Source organism: Camelus dromedarius, chromosome 4, assembly GCF_036321535.1.
Source record: "Camelus dromedarius isolate mCamDro1 chromosome 4, mCamDro1.pat, whole genome shotgun sequence".
NCBI classification, from domain to species: Eukaryota; Metazoa; Chordata; class Mammalia; order Artiodactyla; family Camelidae; genus Camelus; species Camelus dromedarius.
In genome coordinates, this window is record NC_087439.1 from 35849692 (window position 1) to 35864531 (window position 14840).

Here is a 14840-nt window from a genome sequence, read left to right on the forward strand (position 1 = left end):
GCATTTAGAAGAGGGTTTTATACATAGTAAATACTCAAAAAATGTGAATTCACATCACTACAAACCTATGAGGCTGGTACTATTATTATTATTCCCGTTTTTCAGAGGAGGACACTTAGAGGGATAAAGTAAAAGACCTAAGTTTCCTCTGCCAGTAAGTAGTGAACTGGGTGATACCAGGTTTGAAAAACACCAGAGGCCAAGTTCTTATCCCAGGTCCAACGCTGCCTCCACCAACATGGATGGGAAACCAGACAGTCATTTCCCATCAGCTGGGAAATGGTGTCAGAGTACAGCTTATGAGTGGAGCTAATCACTTTCAGGTTAAAAACTCTGAAAAATTACCAAGTAAAACTCTTTTATCCCATTTCCCAAGTTCCTAAATTCCTGCTCTTGCCGTCTACGTCTATCAAAACTTTTGCCTTTTATGAGCCAAAACAATGGGAGGCTCTTATTTCTCCACAAAAACAGTATTGTTAAAAAGTGAGTTTTAACCTGGATACATCCAAGCAGAGGTTTCTACCCTGTAGAGGATTATCTTGCTCAAGCCTCAGCACAGTTTTTTGAGGAGAGTAATATCTTTTGGCTAGAAGCAGAGTTTCACTGCTGTAAATGGATACTATTTAGCTTATAAACTAGAAATAATATGGATGCATTTAAATCTTGGGAGAGCTTTTTAAAAGGCGCTGATAAAGTTCCTTTAATATACTAAGAAACTGGAAATGGTTCAGCATAAATCTGATTGCTCCCAGGAATGAAGGTCAGTGTCCCAATTTGGAAAAGTTACATTTTATATAGCAGATGTCATGAACTAAGCCCTAGTAATAATGTTATTAAGAGCACTTAGGAACATTCTTTTAAACCACCCATGAAAATTTCCAAATTAAAAACACCTGTTTCCTAAGGGCTGCTAGCCGCCTCTCTCTCTCTTCTTCAAGTGCTTCTTGAAGGGCCACTTCTTTTTTCTCCATCAAACGCTTTTCCAATAATTCTTGTCTGTATTTAACCCTTTAAAAATAATGCACAGGGAAATGGGGAACACATCATGACAATGCTGGATATTGTACGGTTAAGAGTGTAGGGGCAGAAGGCATCCCAGAAATTGCATCATAGTCATTTTGTTCTTACTTGCTTTTGGTTGATTTCTCATAGCAAAACAATAAAGGACACGTGCATAAAGTACAGTTTACAATAATTCTAACAACAGTCAGAGAACTGCCTGTCATGGGGCAGAAAACCTGGGGTAAAATCCAATCTTCTCTTTCTTCATTGAAATCATCGTATTAACACTCAGACTGTCAGCTGCCACAGCTGCAGCTGATCCAACCCAACAGATGACAGTCCCGCTGGAGCTATTACAGCAGTCTTCTGATATGTTTTCACACAATTTGAGATGTTAAAAGGCTATGTTACTGATGAAATACACATAATTTTAGAAAGACTAGTAAATAAAATACTATAACAGTACTCCCAAAGTATCTCAATTACTAGAACGTAAAACAAAGTTCATCTATATTGTCACTCATTTTGTCAAGAATGCCCTTTCTGGGTGGACATGTGTGCTTGTTAGATAACTTTGAAAATTGCACTTTGACTGTAGATGGCAGCAAAAACATGACTTTCCCTTAGCATTCGGTTTCCATCCTCCTTAAAATCAGCAGATATTAGAACAGGGTATATTTAAATACCTTTTTAATACTTCCAAGTTCATTTCGCCCTCCTCTGCTGCCTTTTTTGGGGCAGCCTTCCTAAACTTCCTTTTGCCCAAGGTATTCTTCTATTGAATTGTAGAGATAAGATTTGTCTTCTCAAAAAAGTGGGCACTTGGGTTCTTGAGGGAGTAGGAGGCCTTCAATCACTGGCAGTGTAGATTTAACTTCCTCTATGGCATTGGTCACAAATGTGCTTTGCCCTTAGTGTGCCCACCTGTATTTTCCATGGGTGTCCCTTCACTAGACCTTCTTGTTCTGGATCTTGACATTTGCTGAGGTGTTCACTGTGCACCAAGTCTTGTGCTAAGGGCTTTACCTGTTGTAGCTCACTTAGATTTCACAACAACCCTACATCGGGGCACTATTATTGAGCCCATTTTAAAGATAAAGAACTGGAGGCATAGACAGGTGACGTGACTTGTCCAAGTTCTCACACCCAGAGAGTGGCAGAGCCTGAGATCAGGGTTGGCATCTGAGAGTGGGTGACTTCTTCAATTTTGCCCCACCTAGTCACAGCCCTGAGCAGGGAAGGGTTCAGAGGGGCTGGAACAGAGCAAGTGGGTGACCAATAACAGAGAAGGAGATGCCCAGGAAAATGCTGGGAGGCTGAGCCTGGTTGTCACCTGGTTCCCTCAGTGATTTGCTCCTGGGGAGGAAAACTCTTTAAAACCAGGTTGCTCCTGAGGCTGGCATTAAAGCAGCAGCCACACTGGGAGAGGAGAGGAGGGAAGCGGGCAGTAGATCCTTGCAGAGTACAGAACACAGAGTGGGGTCTGGATGGGAGCTCCTAAGCTCCTTTGATGGCTGTTGGGCATTCTCCCCATCACCCTCTATTTCAGGACTCAGTACAGTCAGATATACAGATTAAAGAATCTGAGTCCAGACTGCTCCCTTTCTTCAATGCCTCCCTATCATGCATGGAAAGCTTTATTTCTCATTCCCTCCATTTTCACTAAGGCATGACACAACCTCCCTAGTGAGGTTCTACTCAATTTAAGCACTGAGGACAAACTAAGTGAGCTACTGTGAAGGTACAGTTAAAAGACACCTTGGGATTTGATAATTACCACATGTTAATTCTCAGAACCTCTGAAAAGTTTCTCTTCCTTTGGGATGCATAGGTTGCTTTGTCTGCAACAGAGTTTTGGTTACTTTGTGGAAAAGTAGTAGTTGTTTTACTTAGAGGAGCTTGCCTAGTGAGGACAAGATTGCAAATGAGGCATCTGAACCTGTGTGCTAAAGAAGGCTGGCTCACACTTTACTTTGAGGCTCATTCATTCAACAAAAATTTGTGCCCTGCATCAATCACTGGAGATAGATTTCAACAGGGAGACATGCTCCTGCCCTCATAGAATTGACAATCTAATGTGGATACAGAGACCTAGGAATTAAGACACAAGGTGGCTCTTGCTCTGATGGGACAGTAGGACAGAGGCCATGGGACAGGCACCTTTGGGACATTCAGGGGAGCATCCAACAGGAAGTGCTCTAAATTGCAGACCTAAAAAAATGAGCAGGAATTCACCAGAGGGGAAGAGAATAGAAAGAATGTTCCAGGCAGAAAAAAAAAAAAAAAAGCATATGAAAGCCCATAAGTGAGAGGACATAATATTTCTGAGGAACTGAAAAATGTTTGAAATGACCAAAAATGAAAAATGTAAGGTGAGGAGTGCCAAGAACTGAGGCTGGAGAGGCAGGAGAGGTGAGATTGTGAGGGCTTTGCAAGCATGAGTGCTTTGATCAGGGAAATGCGATCAGAAAACTCTCTCCTGTAATATGGAGGAGGATGGCTTGCAAGGCCAGAGAGAATTCTCCAGAGGCAAGTTGATGGTTTCCTGAACCAAGGCAGCAGGAAGAGTACTGGTAGGAGTTAAGAAGAAGACATGGGTTTATTTTTGTAGAAAATAGAATAAATAGGAATTGTTACTTTATTTTATGAGAGAGGGGAAGAGAGAAGTTAAGGTTTCTGTTTTGCATGGTGAACAGTGGTGTCCCTCACTAAAACTGGGATCTTAGAGAGACAGAGGGAAAAGAAGGAATTAAGTTCAGTTTAGACATAGACCTGCTGTCATAAGATCTGGGCTGGAGAAGTGGATGTAGGTCTTTATCAATGGCATGGGATTAAGACCATGGGACAGATGGCATCAATCAGAAAGAGACTGTAGAGTAAGAAGAGAGGTAGGCCTAGGGTTGATTCCCAAGGAAACAACTTTTTTCTTTATATATTTTAGTATTTATAATTTTTTACCATTCATTCATTGACTACTGAGTACCCACTCTGTGCCACCGGCTGTTACAGGTTGGGTGATTGCACTGATTAAAAAAACCTGCTCTCGTCATTTGCAGCAACATGGATGGACATAGAGATTATCATACTAAGTGAAGTAAGTCCAAAAGACAGCAAATATCATATGATATCACTTAAATGTGGAATCTAAAAAAATGAGACAAATGAATTTGTTTAAAAAACAGAAACAGATTCACATAGAAAACAAACTTATGGTTACCAGGGGGAAAAGGAGGGAAGGGATACATTGGGAGTTTGGGATTTGCAGATGCTAACTACTGTGTATAAAATAGATAAACAACAAGGTTCTACTGTATAGCACAGGGAACTACACTTAATATCTTATAATAACCTATAATGAAAAAGAATATGAAAAGGATATATATATATATATTATATATATAATATATATATATATAACTAAATCACTATGCTGTACACCAGAAACTAACACAACATTGTAAATCAACTATTTTTCAATAAAAAAACAAACAAAAAGCTCCTGCTCTCATAGTGTTTCAATTCTAGACATATATATTTCTTGATGTATTTAAAAGAAAGGAAGGGGGAATTATCAGTTTAATTTATCCACTTTGCTGCAACCCAAGGAAGCAACTTCTAAGAAAAGGATAGAAGAGGAGGAAACTATCAAGGAGAATGAGGAGAAATGGTGCCAAAGCAGCTAAGGAAAGTGGGATCAGCAATGTTACAGGTTACAGAAGATGAGTTATAATCCAAGATAATCATTGGATTAAGTAACAGGGAGCCACTGGTGATCTTGGCAGTAGACAGGCAGCTGAAGGATTGGCAGGAGATAAGGAAATAAAAAGGGAGTAGAGACAAGCTCTTCAGTAAGACTGGTCCCCATGGGGAGGAGAGAAGCAGGGTAGTGCTGGAGGCAGTGCAGAGCTGATCACAGTTGCATTGGCTCCAAAGTGATGATCAGTACAGCTTTGACTACCGTGAAGATTTGCCGTGGAAAATTTAGGGACACGGATACAATCAAAGTCCTCACACTTAGAGATGCTCTAGTTTAAGCTCAAATAATAATTTACTTTCAAGGGGGAAACTCTTGATGCCTCTTTCTTTTCCCAGTCTGGATAGAAAAATGTCTTTGCCTAAAGAGAAGTGATGCAGAAAAGCCCCTGGGAGAAAGCCAGATACTCACATATTCATAGGGAAAGAAAATAGCAACCCAGTAAAGTCAATCATTTGGAAAATTTTCCACATAAATACCTTTAGCCATTTGAGGGAGCAGATTTTCTCCAAATTAAACTGTTGCTATGAAAGTCAATGTCAGGAAGTGGCAAAACTCAACAGTCTTTAAGCTGTGCACTGAATTCCCAAACAGGAATCCTAGCTTCATCTCTCAGTCTGCTTCATGCTCCCTGAGTCTACAAAGGCTGAGGGCGCTGCGGAGGAGGCCTTTTGGATTCCTGTTTGGGGAGAAGCATCATATTGTTCAAAAGCAACAGCTGCTGCAGAATCAGGCGCAGCATTAACAATAATCTGAAAAGGATTTTGTTTAAGCCTCCGGGCCTGAGTGTAGATGAAGGGACGAGAAGCTGTCACATAGAAATGGAGAATTTATGTATCATGTTGAAGACTTTTCATGTGTGTACTGCACTCTAAGAGATGAGTATACAAATGCAGATGGTTTGGAAACACCACGAACTTTAGTAACAGCCTCCGTTTGCTTTGGTGAAACTTCAGTAAGAACTGGGCAAAACAATAAGTACAAAATCTTGACCTCCTTCCTATCTGGAGACACGGGTAACTTCAGTCCAAAAAGAAGCTACAGCAACCAAGAGGGGAAAAAAGACTTCTAAGTAATTGCTGATCGTGGCAGGTTCTCCTTTTTTTTTTTTTTTTTTTTTTTCTTTGTCTTTTTTAAAGCTTCAGCAGTAAATAAAACAGCATTAACCACATATCTTAATTAGGTTACTCTAACCAGCCTGGAACTCACACCAAATATGTTTCCAGAAAGTAATTGGCCCGACTGAATGAAAGGCAGTTTTTAAACAAATTTGCTACTTCATTTTTAAGTGATGTGGCTCACTCACCATTGAACAAGAAATCTTTAAACAGGCACATGCTGGACGTATTATTGCCAGAGGGGTTTCAGTGGCAGCATTGTGGTGAACCTGTTTTTGCCAACTGGGAAATCCAGCTTGGGCCTACACCTCACTCAGAAAGTTGTTCTTCCCACTGAGCACAGAGCACAGAGCACCCCTCCTTAGCACCAGGGGACTCCAACAGGGGAGAGTATGCAGACCCAAACACAGGCAGGCCGGTGGCAGTGCCTGTCCAAAGGTGGAGGGCTGGGGGGGAGCAGATGGAGGGGCCAGCCCAGGGAGGAGAAGGGAGACAACATAACCGGTGCTCACATCGGGGGCATCGCCCGCCTAACAGTATGGGCGGCAAGACTCTACGCAGTCGGGTTCTGGCTAAGGGCATAAGCAGAGACCAGTTTCTGCAAATGCAATGTGAATCTTGATACAAGGCAGTGACATCCTGCTACAGATCAGCATGGGACAAAAACAAAGAGGATTCACAGAGAACTCGCGGAACCAGAAGGAGATGAACCCACGCCAGCCCCAAACAGAGACCATTCTTCTTGCTCAGAATGCTTACTGGTTCCTCTACAAGGTGTAAAGGCAAGCTCCTATTGGAACTCTATCTTTAAGGATTAATTAAATTAGTCAACATATAGCTCTTTGGGCACCTACCATGTGCCAAGCCCTGTCCCAGATGCTCAGGATACAGTAGTGAAAAATAAAAACTAGACAAAAAAAAGAGTCCCTCCACCTCTTAAATCTTACATCATTTGTGGTTTGTTCTACATAAGCATGCCTAAATTAACATCCTAGTAAAATATATAAAATGGTTTTAATAAATTATTTTTGAATTTATCACAAAGTGCTAAATTACACAGCTCCTTCTTATATTGCTTTAGAGTGATGGGTTTTAACTGTGACTGTCATTAGGCTCAATGGAGCTTATGAAAACTTCTGATGCCAGGGTCCTGCACCACACTCATTACATCAGAATTTAGTGTTGGAGCTCAAGCACTGGTGTTTTGTTAAAGTTTTCCAGATGATTCTAATGTGCAGCCCAGGCTGACAACAGCACTGCCTGGACCTGGGGGTCCCTAATTTGCACCAACATCAGGGTCACCCAGAGGGCTCCTGATTCAGTAGTGAAGTGACACCTGAAAATCTGCATTTCTAAGAAGCTTCCAGGTGACGCTGATTCTGCTGGTCTGGGGACCACACTTTGAGAACTACAGCAAAGATAAATATTTAGATTAGAGGGACTCTGCCTGACTCCTGTTACCCAGACAAAACCAGGTACAAATTACTACTAGACAGAGCTTCTTCTTTCTGGTTGCATGTGCCAGATATCACAATGCCTCAGGACTGATCCAGACTAGAAGCTCTTGCTTTAGTGCTACAACATTCAAGAGTAGAATCTTGCAACCCCACCCCACCCCCATGGCCCTAACACACATGGATGACAGTTTCCCTCAGTGACAATGGTCCTCCAGGCTTGGGTTACTATTAGTGATGGGCATTTGCAACAATGGCTGTTACTGAACCTCCTTCTTTCCTCCCAATGGACAAAACACTGGTGTATCCTGGTGACAGTTGAAAATCTCAGGCTCCTGGTGATATTTAAAGGGTCTATTCAGTAAAATCAAAAAGGGAAGAAACAACTTAAAAGCATTTCAGCCTTAAAAGAGACCTGTGAGCTACTTCTCTTGGGAAGAGTTCTTGCAGCTCCAGGGTGGGTAAATATTTTTCATACTGGAATGAAAACCCATAAATGAGAGTGATAAACGTTTTCCTGTTGGTTGTAATCAGTTCCAATCTGGCCATCTGAGTTCACTTGAGTTAGAAATGCAGAGATATAAACAGCTGTGAAAAAAGGACTTAAACCAGGGAATCCAGAGTTAAATACAGGACAAGATGTGAGGAGAGGGTTTTGAGAGAAAGAACATTGCAGATATCATTTTAGCCCTTTTCCCAAGTTAGTGCAGAAAGACATTTCTGCCACATTTATCCTCTACTTCTTGAACTGTTCCTACCCCTTTCCATCTAGTTTTCAGTAATCCTTTTATATTCTCACATAGTCTCAAAATTTTCCTAGAATAGTCCTTTCCAAAAGCATTTCAAGTAGGGTACAGGAAATAAAAGATGCATTGTCTATGGGGAGTTTAAAACAATAATAAAAGCCTGTCTTTTTTTTTTTCTTTTTAATCACTATGCACTAGCAGATCTAAACAAAGTTAGTGATTTAAAAAAAAATTCCCTCCATTGGCGCATACAAGGCCATCTCACTGTCTCTTGGTTGCTTCTTTCAAATGTTTTCCTTAATTGAAAACCAGAGCTTCTCAGGTGACACTCCTTCCATTGCTACCCTTTACAATAGTGGAGGAAGAAAGCTAGCATTTTCGTGACTTTCCAACAATTTCAGAAAAGTTTTACCTATTGACTTGGGCTTACCCCATCCTCTTTCTAATAGGGTTCTTGGGATCAAATACTGACTGCCCAGGTCACTGCCTGACATTTACTGAGGATTATTCAATACTCCTCCCTTACAGTCCCTTAACCCCCAACAGCATTCACCTCTCCTCCACTTCAACAGCCCACTCCTTAGACCAAACTTGGAGCTTGGCATTACCTAGAACTTTTGAAATCATGCATAATTAGTCAAATCCATTTCACCTGCCTTCACCAAAAGGTCATTTTAAGACTTGCCCATTCTCCAAGCTGCACGTATCCCAAAGAGTAAGATGTTTGCCCTAGTTGTTTTCCAGGAACTGTATCTAATTCGAGCTGAGCTGGTTGTAACTTGACAGGACCACAGGCCCTCCAACTGGGCATGCTTGAGTGTCTGCTAAGCGACCTTTTGATTTCAGAGGGCTCCACACTCCAGATCCTCAGATTATGCTAAGCAGCTCCATTTTTTAACGTGCAGTAGTTTTATTATGCCTGAGCAGAACCATGCTTACTGCACCTTTTTCCAATTAACTTTCCCCTTTCCCCCCACACTCCCCATTCCTCAGACTGCCCCGCTGCTTTATTCTTTATCCTACAAGTACTGGAAGCCCCTTGCCTTTGGGGAGGCAGGTCTGAGATTTGTTCTCCTGTCTCCTGCTTTGCTAATAAACTCTCTCTTTGCTGCAAACCTCAGGCTTCTCAGAGTTTTGGCTTGATGCCTCTCAGGCAAAATGAACCTGGTTTGGGGACACTATTTTCCTGCTAAATTTTTAAAAGGAGGGATTCTGTTCTGACTCCAGTCTCTAGGATCACCACATATTCGGATTAAGGTTGCACATTGTGTGACTCTAGGAATGGATTGCCTTCCAGTCTCCTACCCTTTTGATGTTCTCACTCATTTAACCTTACTCAGCCTGCTACTACCTTAGCTTATCAGGCTCTCCATTTTTTCAATGATATTTATTAACTGTGAACTATATGCCAGGCACTGGGCCAGGTCTTCCCTCATGAACTTCACTATCTACCTCTTCCTTTTCTCCCAGGCTATGAGACACAATCAGATTTTACTTCATTCTCTCTCCAGCTTTGGATCCATGGGCTTATCTCTTCAAAGGCATTATCACTAGGATCTTTTTATTGTCTTCTTTTCTTTCCACATCTGCTCTACCGATTTCCAGCCCTAACTCTTTATTGAATTTATTACATATTTGTGAGGTTTGAACCTTATCTGGACATTTAACACTCCTCCAGAATGATTTTATTTACTCCAGCTGCTTAAAACTCTCCCTCTTAGGAGAGAACCTCACCTCCTACTTTACTGAAAATAAAAGGGCCATAAGCATTCACTTTCCCCACCATACCTTGCCCACTTGCAGTTGTCAGGACTCATCTTTATTCATCCTTCGCTCCCTAAACCTGGGCTCTTAATCTCATAAACCTAGTTGTCTCTAGGATCTTGCTCCAGAAGTGAGTCTCTTCCTTTCCTACTTCTTCAGTCTCTCTCTCTCCCCTCCACAGTTCTTTTTCCTCTGCATACAAAATTCTTCAAATGGGTAAAACCTGTATCTCTCAACTCTCTCTTTTCAGCTACCACCCTCATTTCCCCATCACTGCAAACTTTCTTAAATGAAAAAGCTATACTTCCTGCCTCCAGTTCTTTGCTTCTTATTTAGTACAAACTCCATGCAGTCTGACCTCTGACCTTTCCACCCCAGACTGTAAACTCAGAGCCTTCTCTTAGAGCTCCACTGACTTGACCTTTCTACGATGCCTGGTACCAATGACCACCTCCTTCATGAAGTGCACGTTCTGTCTCTTATTGATTTTCTTCCTTGTCTTTTACTGGTTCCAACATGAACCCTCTTTCCACAACTTAAAAATATTGTCTGGGAAATATGATTTCAGCTACAATCAAAGCATGAATAGCTGCAGCCTCCACCTCCTTCAAAGCCCCAAGTCCTTTGATCTTTTATTTTTCATCTGTGTAATTTCAGGATTGGCTTCAAATAAATCCTTCAAATGTAACTGTATTACAGTGATAGTTAAATGCAGAGCTTCTGCTTTAATGGGCATCTGAACTTGGTATAATGTTGACATCCTTTCATCAAAACTTAAGAACAAACCTAATGATACACACCTAAGTAGAAGTCTGGAATTCCTCCCCACAACCTCTTAGAAATGAGCCACCATGGTACCATAGGTACCATGGACAGGGCCAAGATTCTGCCTAGTCAATTATTTTGGGTCCCTTCTAATCCAAAGGCAGAGAATTAAGTTCCCAATGTTTAATACCTTATAACATGGCTGCAGCAATTTTAGCCTTAAATATTTACAGTATAGTTAGTCACTCAGCTACTTAAAAATCACAGAATGTCTAACTTTGAGCAACACAACTTCTTGGAGCCAAGAAACTCTCTTATGTGTTTAAACAATTGACTGGTGGCACATTCGGGATTATTAGCTATAAACCACTTTATAAATTGGGAGATATCTTCCAAAAATAATGACTTTGATAGTAGAAGAGTTGATATTTTTTTATTCCTGCTTTCTGATAGTAATTGTATAGGGCCTATTGTATACCACCTATTATAGGCAAATCTAGATTTTAAAAATTAAACCACATTGTGGTAGATATCTTTTTTTTTTTTTTTTTTTTTTTTTTTTACCATCTAGCATCAACCTAGTAACATCAATCCCCTTCACACTGCTCTCCTCATTCCATGGAGGTCTATTGAAGCCTTTAATCAGAGAATCCCTCCACATTTCCTGATATTAGTGGTTTACATGTGACCAGATAAGGGTAATAGTAGGACATTACAAATATGACCATGTGATTGGCCTTCAGTGAGCACATGAATTCAGCTGAGCCAATCAGAATCTTTCCCTGGGGATTTGTATATGAATATTGAAGAAGAAAAGCCTTCTCTTCTCTCTGAGGTCACTAAGCTTGAATGATATGCTTAACCCTGGAGCTGCCTGTAGCTATGCCTCCTTTTCCTTCTGCCTCCCCCAGCCCAGGCACGTGAGGAAGTCCATGTCAATGCATAAACAGGTACAGAGTGAATAAGTAGAAAGAGAGTGAGCAGAACCTGAAGATGCCATTGGAGTAGCTGAGGCAAGACCCACTCCTGGCTTCCTGTGCATGTGAGTCAATTCATTACCTTTTTTGCCTAAGCTAGTTTGACTTAGGTTTCTCTCAGTTGCTTCTCAGGAATCCTGACTAATAAACATATCTTCTATTTATAAGGGAATACTTATCTTTTTACTCTCTATAACAGGAGAGCACATCAGAGCTGTTTCAGGTGGTAATCAGTTCATTTCCCAAATTCATGGCCCATGGAATGTTAATATCCCACAGGATGTTAACACATGTGCTGTGAAAAATGTGTTGAATGTTCTAGTAGGTTGGCAGAAAACTAAGAGAAACAAAGTGAAATAGATTTCTTTACAGTAGGATCTCTCAAAATATTTATTATGATATGGTATGCATGACAAATCTCCAGAAGGAGGATTTAGTTTGCTTATTTTCCAAAATTGTCTGATGTTAGAAACCTTCTACAATAGAACCCAGTCTGGGAAATGTTACTTGCCTTTCCATGAACAAGCAGGGACATTCAAGTAAACAAACTAATGGCCATAAACACATATACGCTTATTGATTTGTATTATAGTTATTTGTTTTCACGTGTTGCTTCTGTTAGACTGCATCTCCTGGCTACATTGGCTATGTCTTAACTGCCTTTATATCCCCAAGAACTAGCATAATGCCTAAAACAGAAGGCATGCACCAATACATGAAAGACATAGTGAAAGATGAATGAATTTTATAAGGTATGGAAAGCACTCAATTGAATTTCCTAAGTTGTAGGTAAATAACAGGACATAGGAGTTGACAAAATTAAAAGTTAAGAATAAATTGAATATACACTTCTCTATTAAGCCTCTCTAATTAGTCAGTGGCTATTCCTTTGTAAGATATTTAATTATTTGAGGGGTGAAAGAGAAGTCCAGTCACTGGAGAACAAATCAGGTGTCCAGTTCCTTTGGACAATCAGGAACCATTGATGCTAAAAGGCAAACTCAAAGTGACATCCATGGAGCAAACTGTGATTTTGAAGGGGCAGCACAGGAAAGAATGAATTGAAATTTAAAAGGCAATCCAGGCAGATCAGCATTTATTTGCCTAACTGCCTCCTTATGTTTATTAATTCAATGTATTTATATTAAGTGCCCCAGATATGAATGTTTAAAATTATATTCTGAAAAACATAGGAAAAGCCCAGAGCAACTGGAAACACCTCTCATCAAGTACAAGGGCAGAGGCTATAACTGGATTTCTGAATATTTATAGGAGCTTGCTGCTTGCCATTGTATGAGTTCACTAGGAAAAGGCATCTGTTATTTGACACTAACTGGGTAATTTGCACGGTGACTCTTGAACTCACAAATGGCTTATGGTAAAGTTTAACATCACAATATTTATCACATTTTAAAAATCTTTAAGATGCTACATAATCATTTTATCCGTTGTATAAGAAGGGAGCTCGTGTTGAGGGTTTACCTCACAATATTAGAAGCTGTCTTTAAATTCTCTCCACTTCGGTTTGTAAAGAAAAAGACATGATTTAAATGCAAGAAAATGACAGGCATGAGTGATTAGTTTCATTGGAGCTTTTATTTTTCCCCTCTGAAGAATTCTTAGAAGGTATATATAATTTCTGACAACCCTAATTTCAATGAGTGTCTCAGAATCACAAATACTGAAAGAAGTATTGCTTCTTTCATTAGAACTTTGAAAAACCATGCTAATAAAATATGCCACTGGGTTAACAAATCATATTCAGTCTGGCTTTATCTCTTTTTAACTTCTGATTTTAATTGGTCCTCATTTATCCAGGGACAGACACCTGTATCATGAGGACGGAACTGCTTTCTCTTCTTCAGGAGTTGTGATGGGATAGCACTGAGACAACAAAAGAAACCCAGTCCTCTCCCTCAAACAAACGATTTATGTAAATAAGATGAATAAAGCTTGTCGTCTCTAATACTGTCTGAAAATCCCCCTTACACTCTCTTTCTTCCTTCCCAGGTCTCAGAACTTCTGTAGACAGCAAACATCAAAAAAACCAAAGATTTTATAATGATTCAGCCGCCCACAGCAATGAAGTAAACCCTGATTTTCCTTCAGCCTAGGAAAAGATCAGCAAAGAGGCTTCACAAACAGCCTCTTAACTTTTGAGGTTAAAAAAAAAAAAAATCACTGTGGCAGAAAGGTTACTTTCATAAATACCTTTGGGGATTTTGTTTCCTTTCTCTTTGCTTCTTTTTCAAAGTAACTCTTCTAATTTGCACCCCCTCCCCATACAAACATTATAAAGTATTTTCTTTACCAGAACTTTGAGGTTAGGCATTTTAAGTATACTTAAAAAAAAAAACAAACAAACACAAATGGTAAAATATATTTAGTTTGGGATGTGACTTTTCTAGTGCCTCATTTCCTTCACTCCTTTAAATGCTGACTTACTCCCACTGCAGTTGGAGTTTCCTCTTTCAAGTTTCACCTAGCTTCTCCAGTGACTTCCTGCCCAGCCTTGCCTCCCTAGCAATCTCCTTTCAGAATCCAGCCTTTGGGAGTGAGCTCTAGAATCTTTGTTCCATTTCCCTTTAGAGACAGACACCTCCTCAAAGCGGTGCACCCTAGTGTCCCACCAAGTGCACACTGGTGTTTGGATCTCGGGGTAGGCAGCTGTCCCCAGTGTGCCTCAGTGAGCTCTGTTGCCCATTGGGGCAGTGTCTTCAGGCGAGAGGCAAAAGCTCATGTTCTCAAAAGGATGTTACTTGAGGTCAAGAGAGAGATGTGTGGTTTTCTCCAGAGCCTGAGCACATAAAAGTTGAAAATAGTATTACTGACTAAATTGATAGGGAACTGACTTTATTGGAAAAGATCAAACAAACTGGAAGGAGATTCAGATAAGTTTACAAATAATACCCTGAGGTCCCTGACCCTCAGCCTTCTTTTTAAAGGAGACCTATATTTTCTCAAAAGCATTATTTAGGTATGGGCGGAAATAAATCTCCAAAAGCCCTGTCTTCCTTTCCTAAGTTGAATTAAAGATGTCCACACCCATATTCCATGGGACTTCTCTTTGGAAGGCTTTCAAAGGAAATGGAGAAATTCCTAGAGGAGGTCATGGGCCATAGTATAATAAACAGACAAAAGATGCACAATTTGTACAATTTAACAATATATCAGAATTACAATTAAATGCCAAATGTGGGGAAAGGGTGGACAGGCTGAAGAGAAGTAGGGTAGTTTCCTAAGGAAGTTTCTTAAGTGAG

General features: G+C 40.4%; 1 protein-coding gene across 1 annotated transcript in view; it reads right to left on the reverse strand.

The window, feature by feature from the left end:
• Window positions 1–14840, reverse strand: part of CCDC148 (coiled-coil domain containing 148) — a 314087-nt gene that overhangs the window by 122955 nt on the left and 176292 nt on the right. The window contains exon 14 of the mRNA XM_064484812.1: window positions 894–1008. Within this exon, the coding sequence (XP_064340882.1) occupies window positions 894–1008 (115 nt within the window). The remainder of the gene's footprint in view (window positions 1–893; window positions 1009–14840) is intronic.